At 46.3% G+C, this 19,386-nt stretch overlaps 1 protein-coding gene across 1 annotated transcript in view; it reads right to left on the bottom strand.

Annotated features, from left to right (window-relative positions):
• Positions 1-18,332, bottom strand: part of FLI1 (Fli-1 proto-oncogene, ETS transcription factor) — a 125,714-nt gene extending 107,382 nt beyond the window's left edge. The window contains exon 1 of the mRNA XM_065937393.1: positions 18,021-18,332. Coding sequence (XP_065793465.1) covers positions 18,021-18,038 — 18 coding nt within the window. The 5' untranslated portion in view covers positions 18,039-18,332. The remainder of the gene's footprint in view (positions 1-18,020) is intronic.
• Between the last annotated feature and the right edge of the window lie 1,054 nt (positions 18,333-19,386).

Raw genomic sequence — 19,386 nt, 5'->3', positions numbered from 1 at the left:
TGCAGGATGAGAACAAAGACACAGCTTGCCTGTCGAGTCTCCATGCCTGGAGGAAGAGCCACCATCATCTCTGCCTTCTGCTCCAGCAGAGGACCATCTTCAAAGTAGATGACTTCTCCCACACTGTCACCCCTTCACTCACACTCAAGTCAGTTTAAGCTTTCAGTTATGTTCACACTTAAACCGTCACATTCCAAACCAATCCAGATGCCTTGATCAGGAGCGTTCAGTCCTACAGTTCCTCCTAGGTTGGAAGACTCTTCTTTTTGGAAGTGGAAGGTAAAGTGGGGCCTATGAAAGGACTGAAATGTTAGCTCCCTCTGAGTCAACCCACTTCAGGCCTGGTCCTGAGTTCCCACAAGAACAGGGAGGAGACAGAGGAGGTGGTACAGGTGGATACGTGGTGGGGGCAGTGGTTGCTCAGTAGATGAGCATCGAAAAACCATTCACAAGGGGAAGTGGTACAAGATACATGGTTTATATTCTAGGAGGGTTTTTAACTCTTTAAAGGCAGAGACAGAAGTTAAACAACAAAACCTGAGTAGCATAGTTAGGACAAGCGAATATTGTTTCACTGGTGTTTTCAGTTGGACACAACTCTTTATCAGCAGCACAAGCCTGGAATTCCTGAAGCTGCACTCACATCCTGCCAACGGGTTTTACGTAAAACCCCCATTGATGGGGATGGGAGTTTCACCAGGAGAACAATGGCCGGATATAAGGGGGAGAGGAGGAATATGGGATGTTTGGTCTGTTCTGGTGCATTCATAGCGGAGAGTGTCTCTACTGGCAAAAAGATATGAATAAATAACTGATGAATTTCACCAAATGAAAGTAAGTCTTGGGAACCATGAAAGTCAGAAAAAAGTAACCCATGGACTCCATTTAAGCAGCACTTATTATCTGTTAGGGCTTCCCTAGTTAGTGGCTCAGATAATAAAGAATCTGCCGATAATGCAAGAAACACGGGTTCCATCCCTGAGTCGGGAAGACACCCTGGAGAAGGGAATGGCAACCCACTCCACTATTCTTGCCTGGAGAATTCCATGGACAGAGGAGCCTGTTACGTTCAAAGATCCACCTGGATGAGAATAATAACTAAGACAATAATAACCAGTATTTACATTGCTGTTTACTCACTAAGTTATGTCTGACTCTTTGCAATCTCATGGACTGTAGCCCATGAGATCTCTGTCCATGGGATTTCCCAGACAAGAATACTGGAATGGGTTGCCATTTCCTTCTCCAGGGGATCTTCCCAACCCAGGGATTGAACCCATGCCTCTTGCTTGGCAGGCAGATTCTTTACCACTGAGCCCCCTGGGAAGCCCATAGCTCTTTACAAAGTATTTTTCCCTCCACACTTATTTTGATTCTTATTATTGCTCAGTATGGCAGGTAGGAAACTTCACATTACTTATGACTGGTCTTATTTTACAGACAGAAAGGGAGGAGATGAGAGAATATCTGGCCCAAGATCACACAGCTAGTCAGCTGCTTTCAAACCTAGATTTTCACACTTTGAATTGCACAGGAGCCATCCTGCCAGCATCATGGTAATCTGCAAAACACTATAGCATCTCACTGCCCACCAGAATAAAGGTTTTTGTCACCTTTCTCAGCCAAGAAGCCCCACACCGCATCCCCACATGACACTGTGCCAACATGAAGTTACACTGTGTAACTCCGGCTTAATAGGGCTAACCAGCCTGTAACAATAAAGAGAGAATAAGTTGTCCAAATAAGACTCTGAATTGGAAATGATGCTTGCTTTATAATTGACAACAAGAAGCACCATGTAAGGAGTCCCTGAGTTGCTTGGCAAATGGCAGTAATTAATGCTTTTCTTCCAGAAATTCAAAGCAATCTAGCAGGCCAGATTTTCACCAAAGCCAAGAGAGAAGAGAACTGACTATTCCTCTTCTTTATCCTTTTGGGTGGATGGAGAAGAGAAGTTAAGAAAAGGAGAGAAAGTTGTCCAGTGTCACCCAACCAGCCAAAGGCAAAGCCAGGAGCAGAAATCAGATTACCCGATACCCCGTGCTCTCATCAGCACTTCAGAGGGACCGGTACACAGGTAGAGCCTGGGACTGCTTCCACAGCTCCTAGGGGGTCTGCTGCGTCGGTCTCTTTTGCATTTAGTGCAGAAATGTGTGCAGGTAGGTACATCATCAAGGCCTTTTAACGAGTATGAAGAAGGAGGCGAGGGATGTACTTGCTGTCACTGCAGACAATGGACTGCCTCCAATCAGAGGGACCAGCATTGGCATTGGAACACCAGTCCACCTGGTCCATCTCTCATGAGACTGACCGTCCCACTGATAGCCTGTTGATGCTGACTGGCTGCATTAAGAGGGACTCCTGTGTTTCTCGTAACACGCCCCTGACCATTCCAGAGGAACTGAGCTCAGAGCGCCCTGCCCTCCCAGTGGTGGGGACACCAAGGTGTTCACCTTCCATCATATTCCTTATTTTCCCATGAGTCACCTTCACCAAGCCATCTGGCTCATAAATAGCCTCATTTTGTGCACATACAGCAAACATTCTCTCCTGTTTCCAATTATTTTGAACAATTAAGCATGCAAATGCCTGAGCAACATTTATTAAACTTCTGTGGACTTTGAGGAGGAAAAAGAAAAAAAAAAAAAAAAGATCAACCAACAAGAATCTGAATCATCAAAGCACTCTTACAAAACCAGCATTTTGAGCCTTTAATTGGAAGTGAATCAAAAACAGGCGTGTGAAATTTTCCATGAAATACACACAGGGCCTAAATAGTATTTTAAAAAGGTGCTCTGGGTGGAACAGAATCTAGGTCCTGCCCAGTCCAAAATGATGAGAAGAAATGATTAATTTCAAGGTGATCCAAACCCAGCCCCACTGACTGATCATAGCTCACCTGTAACACCTTGCAGGGCAAACTCTGAGAAGGCAGAGAAGGAGGACTGTGATTTCCCTTTACAACTGTACAGATCAGAAAGTAGAAAGGGAACCACAGATCTGCAGAACCAAGGACTTTAGAGGCCCCCATGCCCAGAGTGGCAAGTCCACATGCCTCGATGCCTCTTCCATGAGGCACCCTGGGAAAATTCTCTGTACACCAAGTTTCCTGAAGCACATTTCCAGACAAGCAGTCTGCCCCTTCTCTCTCCTCTTTCTTGAAAAGTGCAGAAAGTACAGGTGTCCCTCGAGTCCTTGATCTCAAAGGAAGTCCTATGTTGCAGCAACGACCCTATTCGATCAAGACTGCCTGTATCTGTTGCCCCCAATATACTCTTATGGTAGAGAAAACCAAGGTCAGTACAGTCTGTCCTTTGTTTCCAAGGGTTCCTCATCCCTATATGCAACTGATCGCGCACGTGTTATAAGAGTATTTCTGATCTGTGGTGGGTTGAATCTGCCGAATGGGAAGCCGCAGATATGGACCGCAAATGTAAGGGACTTAAGCATCTGCTGATTTTGGAATTCTGGAGCCAATGCATAGGGTGGTACCAGAGGTGGACTGTGCGTATATGGTTTTCTACAGATAGCATTTTGGGGACTGAGAGAGGTAATGCATGGGTCTTTGTTCCCTAAGATTCCTGACTGGTCACAGACTTAGGTACAGGGCTGGTGGCAGAGCTGGGAAAAGAAAGATCTCGTGTTTTTCTGTATCAGTGCAGAAATGTTAGCCCTTTTCTCCTGGCATCCTCAAAGCAGGATATGTGAGGCTTAGCATCCTCACTCTCACACACTCACTTCATACTATACAGTTTCTGAGTGATTTTCCTCTCTGAGATCACCCCTTCAAAGCATTTACATCTAGAAATGATTACACTGAGTATTGGGTTGGGAAAAATCAATATGAATTGTCCATGATAATTCCCATTGTCTGAAAAATGCATCTTTTGTCAAGGGAGCTACACTGCAGTTTCAACTGTTTTCCATTTCAAATCAGTGATCTTTGCAAAGAGAAAGGCTGCATTTGAGTGGCTGCATGACTACTTAGATGCCTCAATAGTTCGTATGGAAAATGCCCTGTTTGATCCCACAGGAGAGTTATACAATGGCCAGGAAGTAAGACTGAAAGGCAAAGAAAGCAGGTTCGCCTGTGGATCCGATGAAGCTTGGTATCTTTGCTTGTGGAACACTCTTACCGTGAAATGTGTGGCTTTGGGGAATGGATACCTGCATTCTGCTGTCCAATTCTCATCTTTAGACGCATCACACCTTGAAACCTAGATACTTCTTTGGTACGATGGCCTCTTGTGTTCTAACAGTCTCGAGGGTGGGTACTCAGTTAGCAATGTGCGATGTCTGCCTTGGGCAATATGACAAATACTAGCAGCGTTTTTTAACTTGACTGTTTTGTGCAGCCTGTGGGTTCTTAGTTCCCTGACCAAGGATCAAACTGGGGCCTGTACCTTGGAAGCACACAGTCTTAGCCACTAGATCACCAGGAGGTCCCCAGGCAGCTCTCTTAGTAGTGTTCTCTGCTTACCGGGAATTAAGCTAAAGCCCTTTCAGAAATAAGGTGTAGAATACGAGGTGAAACCAAGTGGTAATGGGTAACATGGAGTCCTCTAAGCAAAAGAGGGAAGAAACACCTTTATCCCAATTTCGGAACTTCCTCTTCAGTTAACGCCAGTGATCCTTGGGATACAATTTGAAGTTTCTTTTCTTAGATGCATGCTTCTAGAGTTAGAACGTCAAACAAAGACAGGCTGACATCTCTAAATAAGAGAGTTTCTTTACTGACAGATTATGTTGAATTAGGGTGACAAAAACGTAAACCCTATACACAGAGGTCTTCATGTGACTCCTGGAGGCATATGTGTGTATGGGGTGGAGGAGGTGCTCGGGCAGCCTTAAGGAGGAGAATGGGTTAATCTTCCCTCTTGGAGTGAAATTAAATTACAACTACGATGAGTTCGAGTGCCTCCTTGACCCCTGAGAGTTGTACCCAAGGTCCACCAAGACGACATACACAGGGCGGTGGGTGGGGGGTAGCGCCAGAGTGGGTAAAAAACCCAAAGCCAGGCACACCGCCTCCACACTGAGAATGAAAATTTTAAAATAATAGGTTCTTCAGTGCTAAATGATGTTTGGTTCCAAGGATCCTTGGAGCTACGGCTTTCTTTGTTCTGCCAAAGGAAAAAGGAAATGCATCAGGGAGCTGGGCCAGTCCACAGGAAGTCTCACTTGAGCTGATAAAAGGAATTGATGTGAGGTGGCTGGGGATGCAGTTATAAGTCAATCAGCCTTGAAATAACAAGAAATGCTATTCGGGAGAAACTGGAGCCTGAAGTTAGCCTTTCTTGACGACTCCCTTTTAACCTTGCAAAATGTCCCCTTCTTTGTGTTTTGTAGAAACACATCCCCTCATCAGATTTTTTTTTTTTAAGTGTGTGTAATTTATGTGTGTGTGTGTGTAAGTGAAAAAGAATGAAAAATACAGCCAGAGTTAGAGCCAGAGAGGAGAAGAGAAAGCATAAAAATGTACAGAAGGAAGCATCACTGAGTCAAAGAATATGCTATTCTCTACTGAGCTACAAGAGCTTTTCTTTAAAAAAAAATAAAATAAAATCATCTTGATAGCTCAGGGAGGGTGGGGCGATCTGAGAGAGTATATATGGCATATATGCACCACCATGTGTAAGACAGAGAGCTAGTGGGAACCTGCTACATAGCAAGGGAGCTCAGCTTGGTGCTCTCTGAGGACCTGAGGACCTGGAGGGGTGGGTTGTGAGCGGGTGGGAGGGGAGCTCAAGAGGGAGGAGATAACGTGTATACATATACCTGATTCACGCTGTCCTACAGCAGAAACTAACACGATTGTAAAGCAACTAAACTCCAAGAAAAACAAACTTAAAAAGTAAAACAGAACCTGTCGGTTTCACCTTCCCTTGCCCGCCTGCTACCCAGGCCACCTGCCAGCAAAGTCAGGCAGGGAGTCTTACCTGGGGAACAGAGGGCTGAGCCTTCCTAAGACAGGATGTGGAGGATGGAGGGAGTCCACAGACCCGTCTAGAGCAGAGGGGTCACTTAGACAAACACTACTGCCTGCCTGCTCAGTTGCTCAGTCGTGTCTGATTCTCTGCGACCCCATGGACTGTAGCCCACCAGGCTCCTCTGTCTATCGGATTTCTCAGGCAAAAACACTATCGCGGGTTGCCATTTCCTACTCCAGGGGATCTTCCTGACCCAGGGATCGAACCCACGTATCTTGCACTGGCAGGGGGATTCTTTACCACTGAGCCACTTGGGAAGCCCACCACCAACTGCACAGTCCTCCGTAGATGGACTGAGCCTGGAGCCTCAGTTTTATGGATGTGCATGTGTCAAGCTGGCAACGGATCACAGAAGCTAAACTCTATGAACTTCAGAGGCAAACAGGATAAGGTTCAAATCATCGCCTTTCCGCTTTCTGTCCTCTCGGCCTCGGGTAAGTTTCTTCACCTCTCCAAAATGAAGAGTACATACAGCATAGGGTCGTTACAAGGATCAAAAGGGACTACGTCCTAGAGACCAGACGTGTGGTTGCCAAGTGGAGGGATGGACTGGGAGTTTGGGATTAGCAGATGCAAATTATTACATAGAGAATGGATAAACAACAAAGTCCTATTGTATAGCACAGGGAACTATATTCGACATCCTGTGATAGACCAAAATGGAGAATATGAAAAAGGATGTACATATATGTAAAACTGAATCACTTTGCTGGACAGCAGAAATTAACTCTCCTTGCATAAAAGAAACAATTTTTTAAAGTGAGCATGCCCCCCCCCCAAAATAAATACATAAATAAAGTGAGCATGCCCATAAAGGCAAAAACAGCTATTGGTACATAGTCAGAGCTCAATAAATTGCTCCTTCTCTTCCTTCTTCTGATTTTGATTGTCTGCCCTTCATACTCTTCCCCTCCAGTGGAAGGTGAGTGTGTCTGTTACTCTCAGGTGAGGAGTAGGAAAAGAAAGGCCTTAGTAAGGGCCATTGGGGCTCATGCAAAATGGTGGGTGATATGGTTTCAAACTGAATTGGGGCTTTTCAGGGTTGACTATGTTTGCCCAAAGCCTAGCACCACTTCCTGTTTTAAGAAGAAGAAAAAAAAGGCTTCCCAGAAAACTCATTAAGAGGCTCAAAATCCTTCCTGGACATCAAATATGTCCTCAAAATATATATATATATTTAAGAGTTAAGTGTAAATGAATCAAAACCAGACGAATTCAATTTCCCTTCAATGAAACAGAATTTTTTTTTAAATCCAAGGAAAAGGCACTTGGGACCAACTGTGTTTTGGGTTTTAAATGAGACCAAATTTTGGGAAAGAGCATAAGACCCCAAAACAGAGTCAGGCCCTATTCTTCGTTTACATTAATGCGAAGGGATTAACACAACTCCAGTGTTGCTTGGTAATAAAAACACCACCTCCCAGAAATTCAGGAAGGCCCTCGTGAGACCCAGCCCCTCCCCGCCCAGCCTCCAACAGGCTCCCAGATCACTCTATGAATTATCCTTGGATTATGAAGAAGAACCACATGGGCTAGACAGAACTTCTGTGAGAGCTTCAGTCATCCAAGCCCTCAAATGAGAAATGCTTTTAAAGTCTGCCTGGGATTAGACTCTTATAAACATGGGAGGTGAAAGGAACTTTTGAAATCATACCTTCATTTTATACATGAGAAAACCTTTAACACGAGGAAATTTACACGAATACTGATGCAAGGAAATGACTTGTCTAAGATCCCAGAACTCCTTTGGGGTAGAGCTGGGGCTCAAATTCAGGTCCCCAGATCCTTGGCTGGACAATTTTTTTCTGTATTTTACTGCAAAATGGAATCCCAGAGTCTCTGAAAGCAACACACTGGGGATAGAACGATGGTGTTCAGCTTATTCTTTTTTACAAATCTATTTCTAGTTCCTCTTTTACATCAGTTTTTAAAAGGATAAGAGTAATATACACCAGTGATTTAAAAAGTCAAATACTGCATGTTTATAGTGTGAAAAGTAAAAGTCCTGCCCATAAGTAGCTACTGTTAAAATGAAAACACACACACACACACACACACACATCTATCTAATTATTTATGCATAGACAATTTCTGGAAATGTATATCCATAAAGAAATAAATAAACATTTTCATCTTTTTTTTACAGAAACGGAACCACACATTTTGTAATTTGTGTTTTTCCATGTACTAATATACTTTGGAGAATTTTCTAAGTCATTCTGAATACACAACTGATTTTATTCGACTTAACGACTACATGGTATTTTTTACCTGAGTCTTCTAAAATCAATTTGTCTAGTACCCTACTGATGGATATTCAGAGTTTTCCCAATTTTTGCCCTTACCAACAATGCTACAAAAGACATCTTGTACATTTAGCTTTGGTATTTGACTACGTCTGATAAATTTTTAGAATTGGAATTGTCATCAAATTTGTATACAAACACTTAACATCTCAATAAATGTTTCCAAATTGCCTCCCAGAATGAGTGTACCAAGTTAGAGTCACACCAGCAGGAATAGTGAGAGCCATTTCTCTTTATTCTTTCTACCATGAGGCAATAGTAAGCTGTTTTCATCTTTGCTATCCTCATAGGTAATAAATGTTGGCATTTCATTAATTTCATTCGAATATATAGATGCCTGAGATTCTTTTCATATGCTTCCTGACCATTTATATTTCTTTTTCCAGCATTTATTTACAGCATTTTTGGTCTATTCTTCTGCTATGTGGTCTACCTTTTTCTTATTAATTTGTAAACAGTCTCTATGATTATTTTATAATTGACTTTTATTGGAGTACAGTGTTGTCCTAGCTTCTGTGGTTGTTGTTTAGTCCATAAGCCATGTCCGACTCTTGGCGTCCTCACAGACTGCAGCCCGCCAGGCTCCTCTGTCCATGGGATTCTCCAAGCAAGAATACTGGACTGGGTTGCCATTTCCTTCTCCAGGGGATCCTCCCGACCCAGGGATCGAAACTGCGTCTCCTGCATTGGCAGGCAGATTCTTTACCACTGAGCCACCAGGGAAGCCCTGTATCAGTTTTTATATATATATATATATATATATATATATATATATATATATATATATACACACATATATCCCCTCTTTTTTGAATTTCCTTTCTATTCAGGTCACCACAGTGCTTGAGTGGAGTTCTCTGTGCTATACAGTCAGTTCTCATTAGTTAATGCATTTTATACACAGTGTCAATAATGTATATATGTCAATCCCAACCTCCCAATTCATCCCATCCCACTTCCACTTTGGTATGTTTGATCTTTATGTCTGTGTCTCTCTTTCTGCTTTGTAAATAAGATCATCTATACCATTTTTCTAGACTCCACATAATCTTTGTGTTTTAAGACATGTGCCCTCTGCTTGATGGATGGGAAATAGTCTTTCTCGGTGTCTCATTTGTCTTTTCACTTTACTTACGGAATTTTTCTTGACATTAATATACAAAAGGAGGAACTAGCGCTGAGAAAGGGAGAATATTAATAAGAAAGCTTCCTTGGCTGAAACTCTGGATTTCCAAAAATGTCCATTCCAGGACTAGTATCACCCAGAGTAAAAGGGCAATTAAAAAATTATAGGCTGGGTGTTACCCTTGGGAAAATGTGCCTACATGTCCTTATAATACAAAGCCATGGATAAAGAGGCCCCTAGTGAGCACTGCTCCTTTTGCAAACTTTAAAATCAGTGAGCAGAGAAACCTCTACCCTCTAGATGCCTAGAAGAAGCAGTGAAGACATCCGGCTCTTGTTCGTTTATGTAAAGTTTTGTGCCTGACAATAGTTTTCAGTGTTTAGTTGAAAGAGTAAATGCATGAGTAAGAACTAAGTGATAAATCCCTAAAGACAAAAGAACTCTTCGGGCATAAGAATTTCAACCTAGGGAACTTCTCTGGTGGTCCAGTCGCTAAGCTTCCACGGTCCCAGGGTCCCAGCGCAGGGGGCCTTGGTTTGATCCCCAGTCAGGGAACTAGATCCCACACGCTGCAACTAAGAGTTTGTAAGTTTTCCCGCATGCGACAACTAAGACCCAGCACAGTCAAATAAACAGAAACTAAAAAAAAGAATTTCCGTCTAAATATATGCATCGATATAGATTGTAACAGCGTTATCAGCTCACAAACTGGGTAATTTTATAATATCAACCTATTTGTTTTCACATTTCTTCTACATGAACAGTACTGCAAAAGTGTTCACTCTCAGAATCCTTCTCACGGAACATCAATGAATTCCCATATATGAGACCTAAAAAGTCTCCTCTTGAATTGTTAGATTCCAGTAGACACCTGAAAGCCACGGCTGTCTAGAAACGCAGAGTGGAAGCCCCCGTGGCACCTGTAACACTGATTACCTGCACGTGCACACTGGGGTGTGACACATGGTCTGTCATTCCCGGGGACACGTGGCGCCGTCTGAGAAAATGGGCCCCGCTATGGGGAATGCATTTCACATTTCAAGTCTGCATTCTCTTGGAAGTCAAAACTTACATACGCTGGAATTTTGATCATGACCTAAACGGCAGGTCCACTGTTCCCCAAAGAGGGAAAATATCTCAAATATTCAGTATTTTGGTTCATTTTTGTGGGTAGAAGCCATTTTGAAGCTGTTGTGAAGTAGATCTGAGGAATCTGAAAAGGCATATGAGCACCTGATTTTTAGTGGTCCTTGGAAAGATAGTGATAAGTCACCTAGGCTTTGGTTAGCGTGGGTAAAATGTCAGTATTTCTAAGTGAGATGATGGGCTCGGCCGGTCTATGAAAGTATGTCAGATCTGTCTGAATTTCCATAGAAATTGGATTTGCGTTTCAGGAAGCAGCTTTTCCTTTTGTCTCTTCTCATTTACTATCTGCTGACTCATTCTAAAAAGGAACTAAGTTGGTAGCCCAGAATGGATGGCCTCGTTGAAAGGACAACTTGTGGTGAAGTGTCTAGAACACTGCAAAAGAAGACACAGTCAGAGGAGGGAAGGAGAATCATATTTTTATCGGATCCGGTGAAACAGAGTTCTCCTCTTTGCCTTGACTCCATCCTTAATAAACAAACAGCTGACAGCATAGTCTGCTGGCTTGAATCTATGACTGGTTGTCTAATCCTTTCTGATACTTAATTCTCGTGGCCTCTGGCAAGTGATAGAGCCACTCCCATCTCCATTTCTTTTTTTTTCCCCCCATTTCTTTTTCTCTTCTTCTTCTTTTTTTTTTTTTTTCCATCTCCTAAGGAGCAGGATGAGACTAGGATGAGATCCCATTCTTGACAAATTTTTACAGTTACATAGATCACCCCTCTATTAAAAATTTTGTGATTCCTCCTTTCCATGTGTTTTGCAAGACCCAAATTCTTTCTTACAGTATTTAAGATCATCCCATAATCTATTCCATCCAATATTTCCACTTTTACCTTCTCCTTCATATGCCCCACCCCACAGTGTTCTACTTTCCTAGAAAGCCCTTGAGCCGTATCTTCCTGTGCAAGTCCTATCCATCTTTCAAAGTCAAGGTCTACCTGGGCCAAGAAGCATTGCGGCTGGTGTGAAGAAAAAACAAACAAACAAGCATTCTGGAAACAGAAACACATTGGGCTTGAAAACCAAGTATGCCACCTATTCGCTGTCATCTTAGGCAGGTTACTTAACCTCTCTGAACTTTCATTTTGCCCTGATAGAACAGAGATGTGATGATACTACCTCCTAAAGGGTTGCTGTGAACATTAAATGCAAGGATGTGAAAGGCAAGTATGTGAAAATGCTTTGTAAACAGAAAGGGGTAAACACATGACTACTTCTGTGTTTTCTGTGTCTCTCCAGTTGAAATTGCTCTTTCCTTCTACTATTGCACACACACTACTGCATTCTGCTGGGTGTGCACGCACACACACACACAGCTTCTCCTCCTGTTCTGTCTCTAGGGCAGGAACCCTTTTGCCACCAGCTTGGTATCTTGATAGCTTAGAACCTAGTTCAGCCCCTGCCTAACAGCCATGCAGCAGACCTCCTGACCTGCATTGATACAGGTGGCATCAGCTTATGATGCCCATGAGACCAAGGTGACAAGTTCCCATAAGACCAGCTAGCTCTGCGCAGAAAAGGGTTAGTCCATAGACTGTCTAATTCTGTCAAATGTCCAAGACATCTGTCAAGATGTCCCTAAGGGTGACAATGTGTGGATAGACAAACCCCATCCATTGCCTCTGAGGGAACATCTCAAAGTCTGAGCCACTGACGTTGGGTCTATCAGGTCAGTAGAAAAAGTAGAGTGACATCACTGAGCAGAACTGTCCCACTGTTTTGCTTTCCTGTGAATGGGAAATATAGATAAACATCAAATGCATCCCATGAATGGGATGAACACTATAGATAAATATCACTGAAGCAACAGAAAATGAAACAAGGTATAATTTTCTGCAGAGAGAAAGACACCTGCACAGCTCTGAGATTTCAAAAAACCTATTATGGCTGGTTGAAGATTTTGTGAGACTGTGTATGAGTGTGTGTGTGTGTGTGTGTGTGTGTGTGTGTGTGTAGATAGAGGCCAATGTCCTTTAGTCTTCTCCATTTGTCACAAAGCAACAAACAAAAGATAAGATTTAGAAAAACTGTTTCAAGATAGGCCAAAGAAGAAAGACTTGTTATTCAAAACAAAACAAAAACATTATTCTCTACCTACATAATGGGATTGCTTGTCTCAAATAAATAAAAATAGTAGGTGTTTTTCATTCCAACCCTAGATAGTTAGGTCTTAATCTGAAAATCTTTTTATCAAGATTCAGGCAGGATAATGCTTTTCCCAAGAAGACAAGGGACCTTGCTGAGGGCCTGAGTGTTGACTTACAACATGGGGATATTTTCTGATGTTTGAGGGAAGATAAAGGCCTCAGATCATTAGAAATCCTGCCTGGTGGTTCATCATCATAAAAAATTTTTCAACTTTTTTCTTTTGCTGGGGCAACTCAATGCTAACATTTGTCTAACGTTGCATTAAAAAAAAAAAAAGATTTGGTTTAAATGAACCATTTTTTAAAGCCAGTGCCAAGTTAACTGTTTGACCCCAAATAAAAAGAGACATTGAAATTCTAAATCTTATATAATGCAGCTGTTATTAAAGACCTACTTACTACATAGACTAGAAGGTGGACCCATAAGATATGTTCTAATGCATCTGAACACATTCTATTTTAATAGTCAAATATTTAATTATTAAAAGAACTGAAATAGTAATTCAGCCCACCTGTTCTGTAAAGGGGCCTATTGGCTATTTAAGCAAAATACTCTATTTCTTTTTGTCTCCTGGTAGTGGAGACCTTGTTTGTCTACAGAAAGAGGAGGATTTGTTTTAGAGAACAGTTATGTTAAAATCCTATACAAACATATGAGATTTTTTCCGAAGTATGGAAATACATTTCTATTAAACAAGAAAAATAGTCCCTAGTCCAAACTTTCAGATTCTCCATGATTTTTTTAATGGCTTATCTGCCTCTGTCTCTCTTTCTCACACATACACACCACTTCCAGGATCCTACAATTCATAATAATGTAATGAAAGCAAATGAAATGTTCCTGGTAAGTGGAAAGAACACTGGCCTGAGGGTGAGGACCTGGCATTCTCAGCCTGACTCTGTCGCTAGTCAGCTATGTGATCTTGGATAATTCAGCAAACACCTCTGGGCCTCAGTTTCCCTCCCATAAAACAAGGATATGGAGCTAAATAACCAGTAAAGCTCTAAAGTTACAGTCCTGAAAGCCTGAAGTGGAACAGCAGCAGACGTGGGAGGAAGCTTTTTTGGTAGAAATTATTCAGGAACAAAACAGGATTCACCGCTTGGTGACTCCCCGAGGGAGGCAATTCTCTGTGGTCACCAGACAGAGAAAGAGACACAGCCTGTCATGCTCTGAGTTTGCATGAGTCCAGGTGCTATGAAGGTTAATTAAAGGCACAAATGGGGGAACGGTTCACTCCCAGAGTGAAGGCAGCATCCATCTTTAAGGACAGAAGTAAAGCTTTTGTTCCCGGGTACCCCTCACTCTGCTGCTTTCTTCCAGCAGGCCCATCCTGAAGTTTTCCAACTGGACACACAGTGTCCATGGTGACTTGCCGCCTGGACCAGTACGGCTTATGGACTCTGATGGTTTTCAAAGCCCAGCTGACACCTCAGCCTTCCTTTCCCATTTTGTTCTCCCCACATGTACCATTGTGTGGTGTGGTGTTTTCCCGAGGTAAATGATGAAACTGACTATATCTCTGCTCACCTGGGACTCTGTTGGAAGCACCCTCCTGACCATCCTGGCTATCTAACCACATCCCTGTGTATCCTCTAACCCGCTTTATTATTCTTCAGAAGACGTATCATGTTGGACACAATTATTTATGTATGTGTCTGTCTCCTCTGCCAGAGCATAAATTCCAGCAAGGTTTTGATTCCTATCTTGGTGGCTCAGACAATAAAGAATCTGCCCGCTATGCAAGAGATGCAGGTTCGATCCCTGAGTCAGGAAGATCCCCTGGAGGAGGGCACAGCAATCCACTCTAGTATTCTTGTCTGGAGAATCCCATGGACAGAGGAGCCTGGCGGGCTTCAGTCAATAGGGTCGCAAAGAATCAGACACAACTGAGCGACTAACACTTTCACTTTTCACTTTAGCCTCAAAACATAAAGCAGAGCCTTGGAACATAAGAGACACCTAATTAATATTTGTAGAATTAATGAAAGATGTATATAATAAATCCAGACCTATGATCTAATTTTCTGGCCAATTGATCCCTACAGGCCCTATCCCCAAGGAGAAAGTCAACTAACATACAATCAAGGAAGGTACCAAACTTTATTGAATCCTTGCTGTGACTTATGACAAGAAGGTACTTTGGCTCCACTTTACAGATGAGAAAACTGAGTCTCCCAGAATGGAGACTGAGCCTGGGTTTTCTGACTCCAAGTCCCCAGTTCATTTCCCTATTCCATTCACCACATCTACATTTTCTCTGATTGTTTCCCCATCTTTAATGGTAGTATATGACTGACCGAATCAAGCTTCCATAGATGAAATAAGCAGATTCAATTGAAGACTGCCCAGATCTAAGATGCAGTATTTGAAACCAGGTCATTCTTAAAGCAGCAACCAGTATCACGTGCTTTTCAACAACTGATAGCATCACCGTGGGGGAGCAGGGCGGGGTAAGGTGTTGTTTAATATTTAGACAGACTTGCCTGTGACAAGTGAAGAGTGGAAGGGCTCCAGCAAATGCTGGTGCTCCCAACGTGATGTGCGGAGCCTTCCCAGGAGACATTCTTGGAGAGAAGAGAGCATGATACAGAAGGACTTATTATAACAAGGGTGATGAGGTTGACATTTTGTAATCACAAGATAAAAAGCTTCTGCAAAGGAATCTAGACTTCCCTGGCAAGCTGGACCAAATAACTTCCCCAGTGATGAGACCCAAAGGTATTCTGAAATATCAACATGCTTTATAGATGAGGAAGAAATACACAGGTGCATAAAAATCACATCCCCAAATCAGTCAGAGATGATGTGTCAAGGCCACTCAAACTGGGAACACACATTCTGGATTTGTGTCTACAAATTCAACAGGGTATGTGCTGTCTTCTGAGCTCTCAGTCTAGAACTGGATTTGCTGGACTTGGAGTTCCATGTTCTTGCAAGAGCATGTGAGCAAGATATCTTAGGAACTGAAAGGATTGGAAAGATACTATTGCAGAGGTAATTCAGTCCCACTGTTTCACTTTTTCAGAGTCTGAAGCTCATACCGCCTTCATGGACTGTGCACCGGAGACCTGAAGTCCCAGGGCATCTCCTTGTCCACGTCCTCTCCACACACAGTGTTTGAACCCCTGTGGGAGTGGGGTCTGGGAACCCCAAGATCCAAAGGTCACACATGAACAGGAAACTGTGGCTTTCACACAATTTAAACACCAAAGTATACAGTAAAGACTAAGTCCTTCAGAACGCCGGGCAGTGAAGATGACGACCTGAAAAGTCTCTGCTCTGCTGGCCCATCTCATATTCAAGCAAGCTGGATGGGAGATGGAAGATGCCCCAGAGGAGGGTCTTGACAGACTGATGGGCTCCCATCGCCCCTGCAACAAAGAAGCCTGTCACCCCCACCAGAGTCCTGGCCTAAGCTTGCTCTCACTGTTAGCCATGCCAATCCCTGCGTGTGCATCTAAAGAGGTTAGCACATTCTGGGTACACAGACCGCAGCTTCCTCCCTCCCCTCAGGGCCTGTGCTGAGAGGTCTAAGCATTGGGGAGACATTGCTTCACTTCTCCTTAGGGTGTCCACATCAAGACCCTGGAACCATCTTGCCACCCTTCCGGGTCAGAGGGGGGGCCTTCTGGGCCAGTGGCAAGTGTCCTGGTGAGGGGAGTTTTCTAGACTGGAGCATCTTATTATTAAATCAGACATACCGAGACACTTGCACACACCCACCGAAAGAAGGGAGACGGGCATTAAATGACCATGACAGGACCCCCATCTACTGGTTCCTCCCGACAGTAACCTCATCTCCTCAACTGACTCCTCACCCACACACTTTAAACTGGAGGAACCCAGACTCACAGAGGCTCCTTTTAACCCAATACAATCAGTAATCTCATCTCCAGATTTTCAAGTTCCTGCTGTTGGTGCCTTTTACTTAAGTCAGCATATTTCAAACTCTCAGAAGAAAAAAAAAAGAAGAAAACTTAGAAAATAAAACCACTACCCCACCCAAATGATAAAAATCTCTTGAATTCTCCAAGCCCAACATCTGAGCCTTCTCTTACTCAGCCCTGAGCAAAGACTTGATTCCTTTGCGTTCGGGAATGGTGGGCTCTGCCAGTCCCCTCCTCACCAGCCTAATAGATTTTCCAGACCGGCTCGGGCTTGCAGTTGTGGGATAGCCTCGCAGCCAACTCCTGGTCCCATTCATTCCTCTCGGTCCTCTAAGGCCAGTCACATTAGGGGCTGTCCCTCCTCTCTGCTCCTGACCCCACTTCCCCCTTCCAGAGGGAGCAGGCAGTGAACACTCCTGAAGTCTGCGGTGAAACCCAGACCCTCACCCGTCCCTCTGGGCTGCACTTGGCAAGCTGGACCCGGGCGGGAGACGAGGGTAGGGGTGGGAGTAGGAAGGATCTGGCCACCTGGCAGTCCCCAGCGCGGTCGGCTCAGGGCTGCTCCCTTTAGGAGAAGCGGCTCCGCAGGCGAGGGACCCTCCTCGAGAGGCCGGAGGGAGTCCTGACCCGGAGCTGGCGCAGCCCGGGCGTGGAGTGCGGGAGCCGGGCGTGCGGAGAGCCGCGCTGGCCGTCCGGCAAAGTGATGCCGGGCGGAGGAAAGGCGAGGCGAGTCCGGCCCGTTAGTCCCGGGGAGCCGGCAGTTCCCGAGCGCCAAGAACCCGGCAACAGAAGGACCAAGAGGAAGGGAAACCGGCCCGCGCTGACATGTAAACAGGGCTTCCACCCGGAGGAGCCCGCGCACACAGATCCCCGGACACACTCACTCGTACCCCGATCCGCCTGCAACCAATCCACTTGCCCGCCCCCTGGGCCCACCCGGCAGGAGACCCGGCTGCTGGCTGCTGCGCGCCCGCCCCCGCCGCCTTTGGCCTCGGGGGAGAGGAAGCCGCCGGCCGCCGGGCGGGTGCCAGAGCTGGGACCTGGGTGCCCGGCTCGCCGGGTGGGTTAGGGGGCCCGGGAGGTCTCAGACCCCCGGCTGCGATGGGCGCCCGGCTCCCCGGATTCACGCCGCCGGCCCCTCCCGCACGCAGTCCGGCCGGCAGCGCCGTGGGAGGGGGCCGGGCTCCGCTCCGGGGCAAGGGGTGCGGGGGAGATCGCCCTCGGCGCGGAGCCCGGCGGGTCGCCCCCGCCTGCGAGACTCGCCACCGGAGCGCGGGAGGAGACGGCGCGAAGCCGGGGTGCGGAAGGAAGGGAGAGTGGCCACGTCTTCCGGGACCCCGGCGCCCCGCGCCCAGCCTGCCCGCCGCCTCGCCGCCCCAGCCGGCTCCGCGCCCACCGACCGGTCGCTTACCTTAATAGTCCCGTCCATTTGGCCAAGTCTGCAGCCGAGCCCCCCAATATTCCACACATTGACCCGGTTACAGCCTGACCTCGCAGCCCCTTCGGATTAGCCCGGCGCGGCCTCTCTGGCGCCCTGGGCCCTCCCTGCGTGCCCCCCGCGAGTGCCCTGCCCTCGCTCCCCGGTGCACGTTTGTTGTTGTAGCGGAGCGAAAAAGAGACAGTTAACCGGATGAAACTTTTTTTCAGCTAATTTTGGGAAGTGACTTCACTTTGCGAATGGGGAGGAAGTCCTATCTCTCTCTCTCTCTCTCTCTCTCTCTCTCTCTCTCTCTCTCTCTCTCTCTCGGTCTCGCGCTCTCCTCTCTTCTCTTCTCTCCCCTCTGCTCTCCCTCGTCTTCCCTCCCCCCACACCCCCTCTCCTCCCCCCCCCCCGCCCCGCCGCTCCTGCTTTTCGCATCACACACACTATATAAATATACGCGGAGATGCCCAGATACATTCATGCGCTGCGCACAGGATACTTGTTCCCGGGAGATAAGCGTGAGCTGGGAACAATGCCGGCGTCCACGCCCGGCGCTCGCGCCCTGATTCCCAAAGTCTGCACGAACCCCCCCGCCCCTCTCCCCAACCTTCCCCCAAAGTCCAAGACCGAACGCCTTTGGCCTCCTTCCTTTTCCCGGGGCCGTTGGCCGAAGGTGGCCCTCCTGACTCATTCACTTTCCGTTTCTTCCCACAGATACGTTCATTAATGTCTTTTCCAGCCGGAGTCAAACTTTTTTGGGGGGGTGGGAGGCGGAAGAGTTTACTGGGGCTAAGGATAACCTGGAGCCTACCGCCCGGGAAGATCCGGACGCAGACCGAAGCCGACCGACCATTCGAAAGTGCATCCAATGGGAAGTTTTCCACTCCGGGCCCTCGGCTGCGGAGTCGCGCAGACTCGCGGAGCAGCCGCTCACCCAGCGACGCGGACGCCGGGCGGTTGCGGACGGACCCCGGCCGTCGGGGGCGTGGACTCGGCTCCGATCGCTGCGAGCCTAGGGACGCCCTCGGGGCGGCGCGCCTCGGTCCTGGGCTACTGGAGAGCTCCCGGCGCCCGCCGAGGGATGGTCCCGGCGGCACCCCAGGCCACCTCTCCGCGCCTTCTCGGTCAACCCCCTGGCGCATACCCCCGACCCGATGGCCCAAGCCCTGGCGCCCGGGTCTCAGCCGCCCAGGCAATGCCACCTTGGGCCCCAAGAAACCTACGCTACGACGAGAGGATCCGTCCAGGCTGGCCGGCGGGTCTGCAAAGCCCAGCAGGCAGCATCCACGAACCGCCCCAGTCTTCTCGCGGGGAGACCCCCGGGGCCGATACTCCAGACTGTCACCCCATCCAG

Source organism: Muntiacus reevesi, chromosome 5 (genome assembly GCF_963930625.1).
Source record: "Muntiacus reevesi chromosome 5, mMunRee1.1, whole genome shotgun sequence".
Lineage (NCBI taxonomy): Eukaryota > Metazoa > Chordata > Mammalia > Artiodactyla > Cervidae > Muntiacus > Muntiacus reevesi.
This window is presented reverse-complemented; position numbering and strand designations above follow the sequence as displayed.